General features: G+C 35.0%; 1 protein-coding gene across 3 annotated transcripts; it reads left to right on the plus strand.

Moving 5' to 3' along the window:
- The first annotated feature begins 1,094 nt into the window (after positions 1–1,094).
- Positions 1,095–17,443, plus strand: LOC148613566 (uncharacterized). Of its 3 annotated transcripts, none has more exons than XM_088586950.1 (6): positions 1,095–1,236; positions 2,568–4,833; positions 5,357–5,476; positions 10,532–10,744; positions 11,846–12,019; positions 15,999–17,443. In XM_088586950.1, exons 2-6 carry the CDS (start codon positions 2,596–2,598, stop codon positions 16,134–16,136), a joined length of 2,883 nt encoding a protein of 960 aa, XP_088443076.1. In that variant the 5' UTR covers positions 1,095–1,236; positions 2,568–2,595; the 3' UTR covers positions 16,137–17,443. The 3 variants fall into 3 exon arrangements, with proteins under 3 accessions (XP_088443076.1, XP_088443079.1, XP_088443080.1); XM_088586953.1 differs by having other exon boundaries at positions 1,102–1,236; positions 2,558–4,833; XM_088586954.1 differs by having other exon boundaries at positions 1,102–1,236; positions 2,571–4,833.
- The last annotated feature ends 3,486 nt before the right edge of the window (positions 17,444–20,929 follow it).

Genomic DNA, 20,929 nt, shown 5'->3' on the forward strand with positions numbered 1-20,929 from the left:
ACGTAAGTAGTCCAAGAACTGATGCACTAATGTGCATTTAATTGTCAAGAGAGTATTACCACACATGGTAATATCCTTCAATGAAATAAAACACAACAGTTGCTTATGTAAATGGCATATTATCGATAAAATGACTATCTGAGGTTAAGTGGCATTGCCTTCCACTCTGATAATGCCCTTGTCTGCGACTCGAACCATTAATTAGCACAGTTTCAGGCAATATCACTCTCCATTGAATTGGTCAGACCGAGCCAATTTATTACGGTTAATCTTCTACATAAGCAACTAGCGTACAGTTCATCATTATAGTTGTCATCAAGATTTTTCAAATGACAGGCTAGAAATATATGAAATAGATGGCATTTTCCGCACGTGCATTGTGCTTTATATTAAATGTACGCATTTCGTTCGTTGTTATACAGTGTTGGTACAGCGGTCAGTTGATTGTTTGTTGGGGTTTAACGTCAGAGCAGCACTATTTCAGCTATATTCAGACGATGAACATGAAATTGATGATAAAATGAACATGAAATGATGATGAAATGAAAAAGGGATGGGACACAAGGACAATGGGGTCGACAAATTTTGATTGCCACTGGAAATAGGGAGAGGTGGGTAGGGTCGGGCAATTTAGCCTCCTGTGGCGGAGCCCTATGGTTCCTACTCCGGGAGAATACCACAGTAGGGTTCTTTTACGTGCGAGGAACGTGGCATCTTTCCCAACACGGTGCACCACTATGGTTTGCGGTCAGGTTTTCCGTATTATAGCCTGACAATCCCAGCATGTAACACACCAGGGGTACCCCATTCCACCACCTGGGGCACACATCCCAGTTGCTCTGTGGGCAGAGCGCCCTAGCCCCCGGCTAAGGTTCTGAGCACTATTTAGTCGCCTTTTTCGACAAGCTTAGCGCTGCTGCAGGCCTATTATTTTAGCACCCGGACCTGCACGGGGCGCGGTCAGTTGATAATTGTCTCCGTGTCTATTGAGTTAACTTTATTATACAGTGTGTTAATTCATACTATTTGCTACAATATAAATGTCAGTTTTTATATTGATATCGATCCAGCACACAACTAACATAGCGAGAAGAACATCAGTTGGATCAATAGCTGAAGCTCATCACCCACCAGATTCCAAAATGGATCAGCCCAATTATTACCGCAACTTAGCCTTATGGATACTAAGCATTATGATCAGTGACATTCGTACACTTTAATGCCCGAGAATTCAAGGTAAGAATTTACTGATAAGATAAACAAAATAGAAAATTCATTTCATTATTCAAAAACATGTTTGATACATAAACGATGGTTTTATTATGTTTGTGAGATAATGCATAACAGCTAGTTTAATGATAAGCAATTAGCAGTTCTTGTGAGTAGGTGCTATTTTTCCTCTTTAGAACTGCTTACTACTTACATTTGAGATATTTTGGTTATTTCGATTACAGAACTTCTAATTTCACCGTTTCGGTCCGCTAAAAAATATGCTGCAAGCATAAGTATGTCTCGTATTTCAAATATTTCATCAATAATACGAACTGTAAGATTATAAAACTAACACTATAAATAAACTGTGTTAGGATATGGTAAATCAACTCAACTCTTTTGTAAAACTCCAACTCGACGGGAGTTTCTAGAAAAGCAGAGGACGCTTACCCTACCGGTACACCTGGTCCATGCTCCCAGTTTTTAGTGGCGTCCGAGTTGCTCGTTTACTTTTGTTACTTTGTATGCGTTATTTTAGTTATTTTATGTTCGTTGTTGTGTGTGTTAATTTTCCATGTCTGGTCTTTGACCCAGGATTACATTCTTTTAATTTCCGCTAGAATCTTGGTTCCCTTGATTATTCTCTCCCATAAACACCGAAGATGCATCATAACGGTGCCTTAATTTTGGTTTTTGGCTCTCCTTCTTTACTATCTGAAGAAAACTCGAAAAAAAACATTATGACGACGAAAATGCACACTGACTAGCTACGAGAGCCGCCTTTGTGTATAGTCTTAAAACCGAAGGAGCCCGAGAGCTCTACCCTTGCAGATTTTAGACCAAGGAGTACAAAATATCACCAGGGGTATCAGAATGTCCAAGCCAGGAAGACTAATTTTAGAATATATGAATTGTCGACAATCGTTTATTTTGGAATAAACTTTTTAAAAAGTTAATTCAGTTTAAGTATGACCATTAAGTGAATCATAACAGACTGACAGACATTGTATACTGATATTAATAATAGGTCATTAAAGGTTATCGACAACCACCATTTATACATCTAGAGAATTGCGTAAATTTATTGTAAATGAATTTGCTACAGGTCTTTGGTCATTTTGGTGGCATGGTTAAAATTCATCCACAATTAAATGTACTGGCACATATGTCCGTTTTCAACGGTTTGGTGTAAAATTGTTATTTCTTAAACATACTTATATTTATAGTACGATAAATGTGCAGCATTGTGTAGATAACAACATTTTTTTTTATAGTTTTTGTTATCTACACAATGCTGCATATTTATCGTACCATAAATATAAGTATATTTAAGAAAAATATATAGTTGTTATTAGCAGATCACAGTAATGAGAGGAGTTATAAATGGAAATTAACCATTCAAGTAACAGCAATCATGACCGTGGTACAATTCGTAAAACATCGATTACCAAGTCTAAATCGTTCGCAGACAATCAACTCGATAATAAAGTCGATATTGTCACAGAAAGAAACAGAACAGCTTCTCTTGACAGGAAGAAGAGATTGTCTAAACGTTCTCATAATTCGCACACACACCAAGATTCAGATCCTACTAATTCATTTGAAGAAAACAAGAGGCTCAGTCAAATACAAGGAAGACCTGTCTCTAGGTATGGGTCAACTGAAAAACTACTGCAGTCAAACGAATGCGTTAAAACAAGTAAAAGACATAACCCGGATGAAAAACCAAAGCAGTCAATTGGTAAAGAGTACGGAAAGGTCATTAATAAGTCAAACAAAGGTGGTGGACCGTTTAAGAAAATGTCAAGAAACGTCAACGACAGCGTTTCTAAGTATGAAATATGGAACAACAAGCATTTGGTGGAAAATAGGTCAGATAACAACGCGACAAGTCACTCCTGTCGCGACGGTAACACTCCTTGTAATAATCATAGTTTTTCTACGACCTCTACAACAGAACATGAGAAAAAAACTAACCCACCTCGAACAAGTGATCCAAAAATTGAATTTAATAACAGTAACGAATATTTTACTAATGGAAGCATGACCGGGATGAATTCCCGAAATCAACAGTATTTATCTATAGATATGGATGTATTGCAGAAAAGTCAGGAAGATTTACATGTAGCAGGATACAACTATCACGGTTTACGTCATAGTTTTCCAAGCTCACCATTTACTCATTTGACTCCATTAAATGTACCAAAGAAAAGCAGCAGATTATTTTACAGCATTGTATTCATTGTTTGTTCATTAGTACTAGTATGTCCGACCATAGTCCTTCTCAGTGTTCTTTTACCGTTGAGTTATTTCATTAAGAAATTTTGTTCGTGTTGTTGTTGTTATGGAAATAAATGTCAAGCTGGAGAATTGTTATCTAAGAAGGAACTGATGGCTCTTCAACAATGTCAAAGTAATGTTTACCAAGCTTTGTTAGTATTAGAAACTGGTTTAGACATACATCGAATTCGGGATCTAATAAATGCGAGGGTAGTTTGTGCTGAGGATGACGAGGGAATAAAAATGTACCCAAAATTAACAAAGAAAATTGTAACTACGTGTTCAGGTCTTGCATGGGTTCAAGATTCAAATTTTCTCATGAAAAATCACGTTTTTTCTATGCCATCTTCACTAGAAAATTTGGAAGATCTACAAGAATATATATCTAAAATAAGCTGCAGATCGTTAGCTTTTGGCCAGGCGCCGTGGGAAATACAGGTACTACATGGTTTTGGCGAGCATCACGACACAATACTTTTTCTCCGATTAAGTTCCTGCATAATGGATGGCGTTTCATTGATGTATGTTCTACAAAAATCTCTAGCTGATACTGGATTTGTTACGTCGCCTAAACTTAAGTTCGCCCGCCAAAATATATTTCTGAATAGCTTAAAGTCTTTGTTTGTTGGTCCTCTAGTTTTTATGCAAAAATATTTATTCATCAAGAAGGACTTTAACATGTTCCATGGCGAACATGTACACATGTCAGGGAAACAAATTTTAACATGGTCAGAGCCTTATGACCTTGAAAAAGCCAACCGAATTAAGCAAATAACGAGAAGTACCATGAATGATGTCTTATTGTCGGTTACTGCAGGATGTATAAGGAATTATTTTAACCAGAATGGAATTAAGAATCCGTATGATATCAATAACCTTTTAGCAGTACACTATAATGCCGGTTGTTCTTATTACTCAACTGAAAATAATAATTTTATATTCATCAGCGTCCCGTTGCCAACCAACACTGAAGGTGCTATTCCTAGACTATGGAATGTCAAACACGTCATGGATAATATTAGCTCCAGTGCTTTATTCTATGTTACAAGAGGAGCTATATGGGTTACATCATGTTTGTTTTCTGTAAATTTATTCCATAAACTTTGGGATTATATACATGGGAAATTTTCTTGTGTTATATCTAATATTCCTGGACCCGAGGGAACACTGACATTTGCCTCAAAACAAATAAAATCTGTGATATACTGGGTTCCTCCGCTTAACAACATGGCTATAGGAATATCATTCCTTAGTTACGGACAGTCTATACGAATGGCGGTGTCTGCAGAAAGATCCATAGTACCAAATCCTGAGGTGCTCACTAAAGATTTCATTGCTCAGGTACGGCTTTTTTAAAATTAGTTCTAATGTTAAACTTGGTTGTATTATCTTGTGTCATTTTTTACCCTTCCATGCATATATTTATTAACAAAAAGACAATGGCTTTCACGTACCTTAGAAATCTATGGATATTTTCTTATGCAAAACGTACTCGCTTATTTTTAAACAAACACAAAAAAATCATACACATATATAAATGCCTATAGCGCAAAAAAAAAGAAGAAACAACTGTTTATAATGACTAGTATATGAATTTTTGTATGGATTCCTGATAAGATTACCCGTAGCTTAATTTGCCCCGTGTTGTTTAGACATTAGTTGTAAATAATATGTCGATCTGAACGGGTTAGGTTTTTTAAATGGCTTGTTACTTAATTGTATATTTTTGTCAAATTCATAATATATATAGCATATGAATAGATACAAATGTAGGTAGGTATTGAAACCTATGGACGCACTTCAATGCCAACATTTACAGAAAGTAATACTCTGGATTTTATACAATATAATACTAAAATTTCAGATGGATGAGCTATCCGAATTGCTTGCTCACAGAAGAATTCCAGGCGAATACCTTTCTAAAAAGATGGAAACGATGCAACAGTTGGAAGATGAAATTAAAGCTGAACCCACAATACACCAGGTTGGTCTTGCTTGTAATTGAATTTATTTGATAGAAAGTCAATGCTGAGTTATAGGGATATTGGTATAGTCCAGTTAATCAAAATGTCATCCACTGGATAACTTGTATATATTGTACTGGAATTATCCGGTGGATAACGTGTATAGATTGTACTAGGATTATCCATTGGATAACTTGTATAGATTGTACCAGGCTTATTCAATGGATAACGTGTGTAGATTGTACCAGATTTATCCATTTAATGACTTGTTTTGATTGTACTAGACTTATCCACTGAATGACTTGTTTTGATTGTACTAGACTTATCCGGTGGATGAATTGTATAGATTGTAATAGACTTATCCGGTGGATGAATTGTATAGATTGTACTAGACTTATCCACTAGATAACTTGTATAGATTGCACTAGACTTTTCAACTGGATAACTGGTATAGATTGCACTAGATGTATTTGGAAAGACCATTATTTGATCTCTGCATCTCTGGATTTGCTCTGAAGTTGTTCAATATAATGTTAGACAAATGTTTTTTTACATAGTTATGTGCCCTTAAAATGATCATTTTTAGTGCATTTCAATGAAGGTATTACTCAATTTACCAAAACGATATGGAAAATCTGGTCTTTTCCTTGATTCTGAGTGCAAATAATCAAACTGAACTTTCAAAATGTATTTTTATACCAAGTTTCACCCGCTGCCTGATCCATACAGAGACTGACGCTTAGACATACTGAAAAATGAATGCGACCTACACTCTTAATTCAGTTTGAGCTTCTCAGAATTTTTTTTATGGAATAGAAGCTGTAGTATAACTTTTTGAAATAGTTATTTTCCTTAAAATACCTTGTTTAACTTCTATTTAATTCGTTTCCCATATTATGAAAATGATTTTCTTGTTTTGAAAAGTCATTTTTATACACATAATGCTACATATGGCGCTGTCGTCCGTGTCCACATGGATTTCATGCGAAAACTTGAAAAGTTATCGTTAGTAATTGATGGATTTCAATTAATTTAATAACAAAGTGTGTTACCACAAGAGAAGAGTTGATACTGATTTTTTTGTGGTATTGGCCCAACCGTTTAGTAATCAGGGGCAAAACAAAACCAAAAACAAAATTAATATTGAATAAAACCTAACTACATTTGCATTTAACTCAATGATAAGTGTTTGGATCTTAGTGATCATGTACCACTATGTTCTATAGCACTAAGGTCAGACTGGGATTGATTTTGAGGGCTATGACCTGAATCGTTTAGGAATTAGGGATAAACATGGCAAAGAAACGAATAGTTTGTTCTTGTTTTCCAACCACAGCATGCTAATGTATGGAATAGGATATGTAAGTCTCGTCACGTGACTCCGTGATTTCATGAGAATGGGTCCTCATCTCCCATTCAAATGCATAGAGATTCGTCATTAACATAGCATTGAGTTCAATATGTTAAAAGCAAAATATACTTTTGTGAAAAAATACTGATAAACAATGACAAATATCTAGTTCTACTGAATAAAAACAATAAGAAAAGCATAGAAATAGAAGATTTTGTATAGTGATACAGCGTTTTCATTTCCCGGAAGTGAACAATAAAATGCAGACCGGCCTTCGGATTTCAATACGTTCTACATCTAAAATTCCGGAAGGAAAGCTGAAATTATAACGAGACTTACAAACCCTATTGTACAAGGTTTCAATACTTAAAGAAAGGTTTGGTTAATTTTGGGGTTATAATCCTAGGTTGTACATGTAGGAATATGGGTAAAAACAAGAATGTAAATCATTGTAGAAAACTTTATTATAGAACTAAGGTATGGACCTCACAAGGGTCCACACCATCAAAGTCAAGACTGGATTGGAATTAAGGGGTGATGACCACAGCCATGGAGGGAACTGTAGTCAAACATTTCTCTGATTTCCTGACAACAACTTGAGTTAAAGTGTACGAAACTCCATGAAACTGTACTACCACGTTCCATACTACAAAAAAAAAACAATGTTTTAATGAATTTAAAGGGTTATGCCTCTTACCATTGAGGAATTAAGGACCAAAATGGGGTCAGAAATATTACTTATTTATTTTGCCAGTAGTTTGTTGCTAATTTATAAAGTTATTTAACAACATTTAGAGCTGTGTCAATTTTAAGTATTCAGTTTATACGTGTCCCAACTGCACAGGACTCTACCTCTACGGTCGTACCGAGCTGTGTTTTGCGAAGCATTATATTGCTGTTTTCATATGATCACTATAAATGTAAGGTATAGCAGTGTTATGTCATTGTTACCACAAACATCATGAATATATATTTGTGATCTTATGGAAATTGGGATTATATTATTTCTTGTTGAAATCACAGTTTCTTACCACCACTGTTTCTGTCTGTGGGTTGAGGCATCAATCCTTTAGAAATAAAGGACCTAACCGCGGGCAAGAATTAAAAGAGCATTTTTGTGAATTTTAAGTATAACTTTCTATATTTGAGTACTTTGAATTATCATAACTTTCTTAAACAGGTTCATAAAAAGTATATCCCGTCACACTTTGAGACAGATTTGGTTTATAAATATATACTTGTGCCTTAGAATTCGTACAAATCTTCATCATAGTCAGTAATCCTTTGAATCGATGATTTGCCCTTAGTTCAAAGTATATTGTTGTATATTCTAAACATCCATCGAATAGTTTGGGGTTAATTTAGCACTTGCATATAAAGCTGCAGTGTGTACTAACTTCTCTTCTTTAGAAACCATCTGAAAATAGTTTTGCTCCATCGACCATCAACATCAAAACTGAATTTTTCTCGACTCCGATCATTTGTTTCGCAACGTTTATTTTTTCACGATTTGTGGTTTTATTGAAAGGCAGATGGGCAGACAGACAGGATAAATGATACAGTAGACAATAGAGGAAGGTATATTACCGCGAACAAATGAGAAGTTAGATTTATGGCATCGCGTTTGTCCTAATTTTATTGTCATGGTGGTAATGTTACGACACTAATGATGCTTGTCAAATGGAGATATTAACTACTTATGCAAGAAGATGAAGAAAAAATAATTTTCTACATCGTAATTCACAGTTAATGTAGCTGTTTTCTTTTATACAAAACCACCTTTTCTAAATCAGAATATACACTGAAATGTTTCATTAAGTATCAGTCTATGTAAGAATCAGACTGTGAGTGAAACGTGGTATGAAAAAAACCACAATTTTGAAAGTTTATATTGACTATTTGCACCTTCAGAATCAAGGAAAGAAGAAAAGAATATCCGTATAATGATGGTGAAAATGTAAATTTCAGGTGCAGATAAATCTGTTAAACACCTTATTTTTCTAACATTCTATTGAAAAATTTCTGAGAAAATCCAGTGATGCAGAGATTAAATTATGGTCTTTTCAAATAGAGAACGTAGCCTTGAGTGAAATAATATTGTCAGATTGGTGGGGTTTTGACATGCATGTTTCTGATTTTTCCTCTTTTGCCTGATTCTTACAAAAACTGACACTTAACAGTGTAACTGTGATTGGCGTAACTAAAGATAGAAGCATAATACTGTATTATTGCTTTGATTAGTCGCTATGGTAATGGCATTAGGTGTGTTGTTATGTTGTAATGTTTGGTAATACTGATGTATTATTGTCAAAGAAATTATTTGATTATCAATATCGCTTGCCAATTATTTGGCACATATGTTTATACTCGTATAAAACCAATAAACAATAAAATTGTGGTTTGTAGAGAATCTTCCAACAGAAGCAAAAGGCCCCCGTTATTGCAACTAATATGACAATTACATTTGGAAATTTGTAATAGATGTGTAGACACTAAATAAAACCGTGTGATACTATTTTTACGTTAAGAGGGTGTCCATACAAATACCAATCAGCGGGTGGCACATAACACATTTTGTTTTAAAAAAAAATTAATTACTTATTTTATATCGCAAATGCATCGTTTCTGTAGATAAATTATAAAGAAAGCATTAAAATTCGTTGAAAAAAGGGAGGCAACTCTCTTTTTCATTCTGTGACCTAAATTTGGTTGCTTTCATAGGGAATTTCTGAGCCATCCATTGTCTATTTAAGAAAAAATCTTTGTACTATTGGACATACATATAATATAAGCATTACATTGAAACAAACAACTCCGTAGGATAAAATTTACCAGAAATTTGACAGAATCTTTCGGACGTTAAACCCCAACAAACATCGACTTGGGTTAACTCGCCTTATTTTTTCTAGAAGAGTTCGAGCTTAAAATTGACAATTTAAATTGGAATTTAGTTTTGAGGGTATACCTTTTGTTCAATTTTTAGTGTTACTTATTGTTTCCTGGATGGTTGATTTTTTCTCAATTTTATTATTTAAGTCATTCCTTATAATTTAATTACCACAATTCAACGAGTAAATCATATATAAAGATTGATGACGTCACAGTCACATTACAAAATTTGGGACAACACTTTTTATCCAGCCACAAAGGTTTACTTCTGAAATTAAAATCACAATTTTTCGTCCCCTAAAATTTTGAAACAGTTCAAGGAAATGATTGAAAAATGATATTTTTTTTAATGCGACGGTTTGAGTATTCGCTTCATTTTTGTTTTCATTTTTCTGTTATACGTTTGTTGGGGCACACCCATTTTTACACCCTATCTTTGTTCTTTGAGTTGGAACAGTGTGTCATTCCCATTATCAAACTAAATTAAAACCAAAAAATGCTGACAAAATAGCTGATCTGTAGTTACAATGTAGTGTGTGGGTGCGTGTGTGTTTTAATACCTGACTAATGCATATACATGTACTTCAGTGGCGGATCCAGAGGGAGTGCACGGGGTTAGTACCCCCTTCGTATTGGAAAATTTGTCATTTTCATGTGTAAAATTGAAAAAAAAATGGCAAATAATGCCCTAGCACCCCCTTTTTCTGAGGAACCTCGGCTGACACTCCTCATTTTCAAATTGTCGTGAACCGGCCCTATACTTGTTTAACTAGTCATACCAATTGTACATGCTCAAAAAGAAATCGAACTATAGTTACATTTTTGATGTTTTCAGCTTCAAATGAAAATGGCAGTTGTACATCAGGAAATCCAAGATTTAAAAGTTCAGCTGGAAGGAGAGGGGCGGCAAAAGCACTCATCTAAAGACCAAAAAATAATTAAAAGGATTGAAGCTCTTAAAGAGCAATACAGAGAGATCTTAGTTGAAATTCGCCAAAGGAAAGCTGCGGAGAGTGAAAACGCAATGATTTTAACTGAGGATGATAACGTAAGTGATTTGCTTTGATTCAACGTTTATAGCCTTGTTTATTAGTTGATTATGTTCTAATCAAGAGGCGCGGGTAACATGAAATGGCCGATTGACCGTCTGCAAAATTAAAATTAGTCGCGTTCATAGTTATACCTTTGGATACAGCAGTTTGAGCCTTAAAAATATAAAATATAGTGACGACAAACCCGTATAATATGACTATCCTTTATCACACCTCTTTATCACATGGCAGAACCTTAGTTATTATCGCTCCCTTCTCGGAATTTTCTGTCATTTTTCGTTGCGGAGTCTCTCAGACAGTTTCTATACTTTAATACTAACCTATTTAAATGTATGATAAAGTGTATAGTACATTAAAAAAATCTGTATCACATGCCGTATCACCTTCGATCAATATCAGCTCTCGGACCAGAGGCCTTCGTGTTGACATAGATATGTCGGAATAATCTCTGTGGAAACAATACATCATGTTCTTCTGATTTTGCCATGTATTATTCTCTATAGTATACATTGGCATGGAGAGATCCAGATTCGAAAGTGGTTTCAGAGAAAGGGGGGGGGGTTCTTCTTTTTTTTTTTTTTACCAAACTCGAAAAAAATTAACAAAGTTTTTTTCTACAAATGGGGTGGGGTACCGGTGATCCGGTGCATGCTTCGTGTAAATTGAACCCCCAAAAGTATGGGACTATTACTTTTTATACTTTGGAATGTTTTTGTCCTTCTCTGCATATTTATCTTCATATTAAACATACTGTCTTTAGTCATCTTTCGTCACTACATATTGTGACGAAAAAAATATTTTGTGAAGCCTGGTACTTATTAAATATTACATCAATATTATTTAAACTTTGCAGTGTTTAAATACACATCAAAGATGTTCACCGCTTATTGTGTATAAAGTGAACAAATGCTTAATGCTTGTTTAACCAAGCAATTTTCTTTTTTATCAGTATATGCTATCATCAGTACATACTTTGCAACTCTCACCTGAAGTCTCGTAATGTTTTGCGCATTTAAAAAGTGACCAAGGTGCAGATAGGTTACCGGTATCAGTCTTGTTTAAATAGTATTAAAGTGTATTGAGTCGTTTATGTTTAGGACTACGATGAAGACAAAGATGATGGAGAAGCGAGGAGACCCTTCCGCAGACGAACATTGTCGATAAGTTCCAGAATATCACGCTTGTCAACAGCATCCGTCTCCTCGACAGCACGCCCACTAACTGCAGCTACTACACCCTCCACTCCTGACTATCCCGATGATATCTCTCAGGTAAAAATAGAACATTTATAACGAAACAAAACAAGCGAGATTCGCCATCCAGTTTACTAGTTAATCATAAATGAAGTTCGCACGCGAATTTCATTTATGATTAACTAAGTAAAGTAAAATACAGGACATGGATTGTCGGTCAATCCAAAAAGCGTGTACTTGTACCATTTACAACCAGGAATCTATATACCAGATATCAGATCATTCCCCTGCTAAACCAAAGAAAGGTGCAGTCAAATGGATGGACGTACTTTTTTACGGACATCGGTAATTCCCATAATGCCCGGTTCCTATAATGCTTTAAATAATCAACATATTCATTTTATTGTACTTTGTCAAATAGCAGATACTGCTCTACACCTTAATCCATTTTACTGTCAACAGACCAAGGTCTGTGTGTGATTATGTACTGTCGTCATTTATAATGACTGTCTATATTTTTTTCTGACACCAATTAGTTCAATGTACATTAAGGGCTTTTAGTTACTTTTCCCAGATAATGCATTTGGTAAATTTTAGTATTTCAATAGAAATTTGGCAAGTCGAGATAATCAAATGATATAGTCTTCTATATCTCGTAACAGTCAAAAATAAAAACAAAAACAAAAACATAACCAAACCATAAAATGAATATAAATGTTGTGTACTATAATAGGATTATGTATTGCGAGTTAACATAATACCGGAAAGTATAGAATTTCAATGTATATATTGGTTTTAAAAAATCAGCATTTAAACTCTGTATTTGAGAATATAACTGAAAATAGACTCTCCCAAGCTTATGGTCGGCGTACCAAGTGTAGTCTCACCTGTTAAACTGTTATTTTTTAAAACTTAATGGCATATGTTGAAAAATCTTATATTCTATTTAAAACGGTCATTTTAACTGAAGACTGAATTATTATCATGACATTGTTGTTACTTGATTTGATGTATTCCCAGGATCGGAAGCTTTTGTTTCATGACAAACTCTACTATTTGAAAAATCATTCCTCCGTCCCTGTAAAATACAATCAGAGAACGAACATTAGTCGCTGTTGCAATTTGTAAGATTATATTTGATAGAGGACGGGCCTTATAATGACAATTAATACAAGTTTAACCTCTGACCTAAGAAGCACCGAGAGCCCAATTTCAGTCTGATATGAAGTTAACCTGTAATTCTTTAACAAAAACAAAATGTTGCTCACATTTTAAAGTTTTGGTAAATTATGAAGAAAAATAAATCCTAGTTGACGTTTAACTGTAAAAATATCAGTATCTCTTATAGATTACACCTGCTTCATATTATTAATACTACATGTATTATCTGATAATTTTCAATTAAGTGAGCATCTGGTAAAGACACCAATCAAGAACTGCTGTAAATTCATATGACGCTTGATCTTATCCTATAATACCTTGGCAACAAGCGACACATGTCCTCACAAGACTCATTGGCTTCCGTTAATAGTCATTAACATACATGTATCTTCATTTGCAAAAACTGCAAGCCATTTGTGATCAAAATATAAATATTTTAATTAGCTCACCAGGTTCAAAAAGTCCATGCGAGATTATTCACTTTGTGGGCAGTGTCGCCTGCTGTCTGTTGTTATTTTTAATAACAATTTCGTTCAAGAAATTTATCATTCTTGGAAGGGTGCTTGAACAAGATGGTTGCCATAGCCATGAAAGGTTCTAATCTACAAAAGATACACTGGCATTTTAAGCAGGCCACTTAAAGTTCTCATATCAACCGTTATGACCTATATTTCTCCCAGCACTGATACTTTATACATGGTTCACTTGGGCTCCGGTATGTATATGCTTCTGATGGACCGATTTACAAAGATCAACTCCTTATATACTACGTGGGCTTATAGTTAAACACTATAGGACTGTTAATCTGGGTCTTTTTCGTAACACGGGGATCCCAAGGACCTGAATCTCTCACCTGGTTATTTTTTCGTCTTTCTAGGGCAATAACTCTTAACAATGAGCTGTCCGAAAATTTTCACTCAAGGAACACTTTGCTAGGACATATTATACGGATCATTTCACCATTTAAAAGTTCAATCTTTCTATTATAGTTTTGAAGATATTGACTGAAAACTGCTAAAAACCCAACTTTTTGCCTTACAAGGGCAATATTTCTAACTAGGAGTCATTCAACAAGTTTGATTCACTCAAACTTTTGTAGGTCGTATCATAAAAATCATTTCAGCAATTCAAAGTTTTCAAGATATTGGCTGAAAACTGTAAATAAAACATCATTTTTCACATTTTAAGGTCAATAACTCTTACAAGGAGTCGTCTAACAACTTTGATCCCTGAAGACTTCTGTAGGCCTTATAATAAAGATCATTTCAGCAATAAAAAGAATTTGGCTAAACCTAACATTTTTCTGAGATATATGCGAAAAACTACTGTCTTACCTACTTTTCAACAAATCAAAAATCCCCACATCAGTTCTCTGCAGATGCCCAAAAAACATTCATACCAAGTTTCGTTCTAGTTGGTTAAGTAGTGTCATATGCAGCTGCAGGAGAATATTTTTGAAAGAAAAAGCATTAAAAATAGCAAAAAAAACGTCGAAAAAGTGCAAGAACTTCAAAATGGCTAAATAGATTAACACAAAAAATTGACTACAGATCGATCTGACCATGCTTAACACGTTTATCTGGTTAAAATCTGGCTTAACCTAACACCTTTGGAGATATATGCGAAAAACTATTGTCTGACCCCTATGTTCTATTTTTAGTAACGGTGGCCATGTTTTCTATGGATAAAAAAGTCCCTCTATCAGTTATATGCAGGATACCCCAAGAAACATTCATACCAAGTTTGGTTCTAATTGGTCAAGTAGTGTCAGAGGAGAAGAGTTTTGAAAAATTGTAAATGACGACGACGACGGACGCCAAGTGATGGCAATAGCTCACATGGCCGATTTTTCTCAAATCCTTCTTGCTTTAAAGTGGTGATTTGAGCAAATTCTCAACTTGTTACATTTATCACTATGAAACCCAGGCCTGGGTCAATCATCGGCCGCTCAGATGGCCATGGGGTTCGGTTCCAAAGCGTAATTGTACAATTTTGATCTGGATAGTCACACTACAAATTCGATTTAAATTTGATGTTTATAGAATACTTCCTTAGCTTGAGAGCGTTTTTTTTCCGCAAGATCGCAAAATCAAACTTATTTGATTGAGCTATACAAAAGAATTGTTAATATATACATGTATGTTAATTATATAAAGATATCTCTACTTCATATTTTTGTTGTACAATTATATATAGAACATAAACAGTAAAGTATGTGTCGAAAAAAAAACACGGTACAGCTCTCAGGAATATACTTTTTAATTGGTAAGGATTCCTGAAAGAACATTGAATAACACGTACTCTAGCCTAAGAGTATAATTTAGTAATGTATGAGACAAGTGTAGCCTGTAAAAGGACGAAGTTGAACATGTTGATATATTTTTAAATGATGATGCCTTTAATAGTTTTATTTTTCTTTGTAGTTTTTTTTTCAAAACTTTAAGACGCGAGCTATAAATATTTGTAAAATGTTGTAAAAGATACGAAATTAAAAAGATCATTGCTTTGTATTACACAGCTGTACAAGTTCCTGTCAGACTGAAATCGTGCAGGCTCTCAGTGATTGTAAGGTCAAGCTTTTAGGTTAAATTCGTATTGACTTCCATTATGTGGACTTCGTCATCCAGTACTGTATTCAGTACCCGTCCGTATATAATTCAGGCACTTCCTATGGTAATGGTGATGCATGGTGTTGAAAAAACTTAGTACCAACAAATGATGCTTTCCGGTCTACATATGCTATAGCAACATTTCATTTGTTTCGATTTGGCTGATTTTAGTGGGAGATGAATAGTATTTTGATGTAGTGTTTTCTCTTAAATACCGATCTGAATGCTAAAAGGACTACTTGATATATTTAAAGAAGGAAAATGGCACCTTCTACTTTTCTTTACAGGACTCCTTTAGAACGGATGGCATGTCTCATATTAATCGTCCTATGTATAGAAGACAACAATCAGATGCCACGGATGAAATGCAGATACTAGAATATGCATCATCTCCACTCACAGAGAGACGGTTCAGGACATTTTAGATAGTCCTTATTCAAAGGGAGTCTTCGCCACTCACAGTGAGGATCGAGAGTCTTCGCTACTCACAGAGGGTCGAGGACATTTTCGATCTTCGCCGTCAAAAGAAAGAGTCGAGGACATTTTAGATCTTCACTACTTACAGGGAAACGGCTTAAGACAATTTAAATCTTTGCTACTCATCGAAGGGCGGTTACGAATAGTTCAGATCTTGGCAACTCACGGCAGACAGTTGAACGTATAAGATCTTCGTCACTCCCAAGGAGACGGTTCTAGGCATTTCATACGGGGACAACTACGGACTTGTATTTCTTCAAAACTCGAAAATACGATTTAATATATTTAACAATGTAGATACATGTTCTGGAAACAAACATGGAGGCTGTTTTTTTAGGTTTTCCCCACTTTGCGAAAACGGTTCAGGATGTTTTGAATCTTTTTCCGGAGAGAGACGAGTTAAAGTCAAAAACACCAAGACTCTTTCAATTCAGATCTGATCTACATAGTAGGGAATCGTTAAAATACCAGTTAACAAAGTTGTCAAACTAATTTACCGTGTCCCTGTTTCATCAATTAATTTGACTGTGATATTTTTACTCGAATATTAATTTAAAATACTTCAAAGATGAAAAGGTGCTAGAACGAGTCCTAACAATGCGTTATATTCCTGGTGTAAATACTGTTGATTTTTTTAGCTGGTATATTGAGAGTATACCTAATAGCTCATGTATGTATGAATGGGTCAGTAATGTCCTATTACACTCGTCAGGTAGATTTTAAATCCACCGGTAAGCAGGATCCGGATTCGTAGCTCCTCAGTTTGCATCTTGATTTGTACAATAAAAAGATTTTTATTACATGAAATCAGCATCTTTACAGTAGAGGTATATTTTACCGCAATCTGTTATGACAGGAAATACTCTGTGACTGTTGATATAAAAACTAGTTAACCCTACCGGTGCACATCGTCAATGTTTCAAATATTACTAGAACAATTGTCCTGCTATCTAATAGTTTTGTAAAATATCATTCTTTTCTGTTGTCCAAAGTTCCATTTTCTAATTGTGATTTCTCATGGTTCTAAGTTCAGAGACAGCTTTACTTAAAATTAAGTCTAATTTCAGTAAATATTGTTTGTTTTTTCTAGTATTTAAAAAAAAGTATTGATATTCAAATGTATGAAATCATCATAGAACGAGTGTATATGTGTACGTTCACCTGCAGGAAGACTATTATATTCCTTCAAGCAATAGACAATTTGCAGTATTTTGTTTTGTTTTTTTTTCTGTTTTAGAATAAAATTTATAGTTTATGTTCGGGTTAATCTTACCATGAAATTGTCAGAAAGTTACAAGTTGCCTAATTTGTGTGTACCCAGCCAGGACAAAATAAACATGGTTCTTCAAAGAATAGCGAGTTCACCACAACATCTAAATACATGTAAGGCAGAACCCGAACAAAAATAAAGTTCAATTATTGTTTATGCATATATTTTTTTTTTGTATCCCTGCTTTAATATCATTTTCATTTGAAATTTTCTACTAGGCTCCAATCAAAGATTTAATACGTTCCCTCAAGTCTATATCAATATGATGCTAAAATCCATTTTTTGGCCGGGACCCCCTACCAGGGACCTGTCCTGGACCCGATGGAGACTGAGCGGTCCCCGGACCCATTGCCGACATCACTTTCATTTATTAAATGTAATTGTTAAGCTCTGTGAGTGGAATAGAGCCAATTTGAACAAGAATCGTTCATTTAAATTCAAATGAAGACACAAAACGGCAACCTTCAAAGCCTACATGTATGATCAGATGAATTGTTTGAATTAAAGCATATCACTGGAAATCAGAACGTGGTTAAACATTATGCTTCCATTCATGTTCTTCGGAAACGTCTATATTTTTCTCTATATGGGCTTTTGTGGGAAAAAATGCATTCAAATATTTTTCGAAGAATGAAAGTAAGACTTAGTCATAATTACGTAAGATATCAATAATTCAAATGTTTTTGATAGTTTATTGCATTCTCCATGGCCAGTTAATACTTGTACGACAAGCAAGTTACTAGTAAATCAGGCGCGGATGCAAGGACTGGCGTACCGGGCGTACGCCCCCTAAATCGGTAAGAAAAAAAATTTCACCACAAATTTGCCCCCATAATATTTTTTGCCTTGCTTTGCACGGCAGTGTGGACACACGATTCGTATTTGACACATTTTTATGGGGAGTCGCGGACAACGCAATAGACCCAAGCTTTGCTGAAAAACGCCTAAGTCAAACAGCCGTCATTTCTACAATTCTTGCTAAAACATAAATTCCCGACAACATGTACATCCCAATATGGTAATTTATCATTACACCTAGCTTTATAACAATCCTACAAGTCAATGAGGAGAAGTTGCGAACAACACATCATACCTAAATATTGCTGAAAAACGCCTAATACCATCAGCCTTCATTTGTACAATTTTTGCCTTAATTTAAATTCATGACAGTATGCACATCTCCATGTGGTTATATTACTTCCCACAAAGTTTCATAACAATGCTGCCAGCAGCTTAGAAAATATTTAAAGACAGAAAGACATGGTGAAACTTATATACCCCCAACTTCGTTTGCGGGTGTGTATATTGGTTTCCGGACAATAACTGTAGAATAACTGGCAAGTATGGATATTTATGCAACTATACAACAAGAGGCTCACAGAAGCCTGAATCGCTCACCTGGTTGAAGTTTGTCTTTCAAAGGCAATAAATTTAACAATGAGTTGTCCAACAATTTTGACTCAAGAATACTTTGGTAGGACTATAATAAGGATCATTTCAGTAATAGAAGTTTCTTTCTATCTACTATATAGTTTTCAAGATATTGACTGAAAACTGTAAAAAAAAATCATCCATCAAGGGCAATGACTCTTACAAGGAGTTACCTGACAACTTTGATCCCTCAAGACTTTTGAAGGCCTTAAAATAAGGGTCATTTCAACGATAGAAATAATTTTGCTAAACCTAACAGTTTTGGAGACATGTGAAAAACTACTGTCTGGCCCCTTTGTTCTATTTTTAGTGATGGCGGCCATGTTTTTTGACGGATCAAAAATCCCTACATCTGTTCTATGCACGATACCCCAAAGGAACATTCATACCAAGTTTGGTTCCAATTGGTCAGGTAGTGTCAGAGAAGAGTTTTGAAAAATTGTTAACGACGACGGACGCCAAGTGATGACAATAGCTCACCTGGCTTTCGACCAGGTAAGCTAAAAAGGCCATGTATGAAAATCTGACTGGAATACTAAGTACCATTCTGTGTAGGAATCAGGCAACGGGTGGCACATCATTTTCCTCATTTTTAACAAAAATATATTCAGTACATCTTGAAAACAACCGAAAAAGTATTTAAATTTATCCTAAAGCATCTCTGACGTAGATATTTTTTGACAGCTTATAAAGGGAAAACAGTGTGGAAACATTTCCATCTGCACCACGAAAACTGATTTGTTCAACGTGTCATACATGTAGTTTTCCTTTCCTCTTTTCCCCACCCCGGACATGACTTTTTATGAACAACTCGGTCGGTGTTTCAAGAAAAGCAGAGGACGCTTGTCCCACCGGTGCACCTGGTCCATGTTCCCAGTTTTAGTGGAGTTTGAGTTGCTCATTTACTTTTGTTATTTTACGACTTAAAAGCTATCGCTAATGCCTAAGAACTCCATCTATAGATTTATAAACCATGTCACACTGGAAACGGCTATTTCTAAAATCTCTCATTCAAAGTGTATTATATTCCTTGCTAAGTTTCATAAACTACTTCACGTTTATTTATTTGCACTTTTCTCAATCCACAAATTCAATAAAATTCGGCTGGTTTTTTTTTTCTACCATAGATGCATCTTATTTTGCTTGGTCATTACAAGAAACAGTCCATACAAGGGACTTAATTCTCCTTACCGGAGAGGAAATATAGGAGTCCGTAGCATTGAGTATCGTGGTTCTCTTTTCCGGACAGGACAGGATTCCGTTGAGTATCGGATTGATAACAGTTGTGCATGAAAAATAATAATTTTAATATTTTGCAGAAAATATATTTCATGTGACATACAAAATAAATTTTGCTTTTCCTTTTTAGGGCTCAGTATAAGCATAATCCAAATAATCTAATGATTCTCCACTTACGATGTGCCGTATGTTGGGATTTTTAGCGGTACCCGAGAATGCTTCTATAATGACTTTCAGGTTGAGATGTTACCCTGAGGATTTTTGGTAACTATCATTTTTAATTGATTTTATTAGGTATCAAAACGGTAAAACTCTGAAACGCAAAATTTACAGCCGTGATGGCTTATTTTGGTTTTAAGTTGAATTTTCGACTGTAAAAAAACAATGTTTAAAAAAAAATAAAGAACAGCGTTCCAATGTCCGCCGCGAAAAAAAATTCAGAAAACTTTAAATTCACTGAAATTTCCTACGTCCAAGGGCCACAACTTCCAAAAAAATCAATCAACTGTAACCAAAGTCGAACTTAATCTTAACTCTTCATAATAAGGCCATATACCAAAAACAAACTTATTTGGTAAAAGCATTACAAAAAAGTGCGGAAAACGCGGACGGACAGGCGCCTGGTATTACCATGTCGCGGGGGGGGGGGACAATAAGCAGCTCGGACTACAATAATGCCTTTTGATCGGCAGTTTGCGCCATCTTCTTTTTCTCATGATTTATCTTTTTGGGATACTGATGCTAGAGCACGAGTCGAGTCTTCCGCACTTAGTGATAATTCTTCTACTCCTTTTTTTTGCA

Source organism: Perna viridis, chromosome 6 (genome assembly GCF_037379345.1).
Source record: "Perna viridis isolate PV_CMFRI_1.1 ecotype Kerala chromosome 6, ASM3737934v1, whole genome shotgun sequence".
Lineage (NCBI taxonomy): Eukaryota > Metazoa > Mollusca > Bivalvia > Mytilida > Mytilidae > Perna > Perna viridis.

Bases quoted from the DNA above. Each gene is read 5' to 3' on its own strand.
- LOC148613566 (XM_088586950.1), top strand. From the start codon at position 2,596: ATGGAAATTAACCATTCAAGTAACAGCAATCATGACCGTGGTACAATT. The intron at 10,745-11,845 runs GTAAGTGATTTG...GTTTATGTTTAG, and splicing joins TTTTAACTGAGGATGATAAC to GACTACGATGAAGACAAAGA. The intron at 12,020-15,998 runs GTAAAAATAGAA...TTTTCTTTACAG, and splicing joins ATCCCGATGATATCTCTCAG to GACTCCTTTAGAACGGATGG.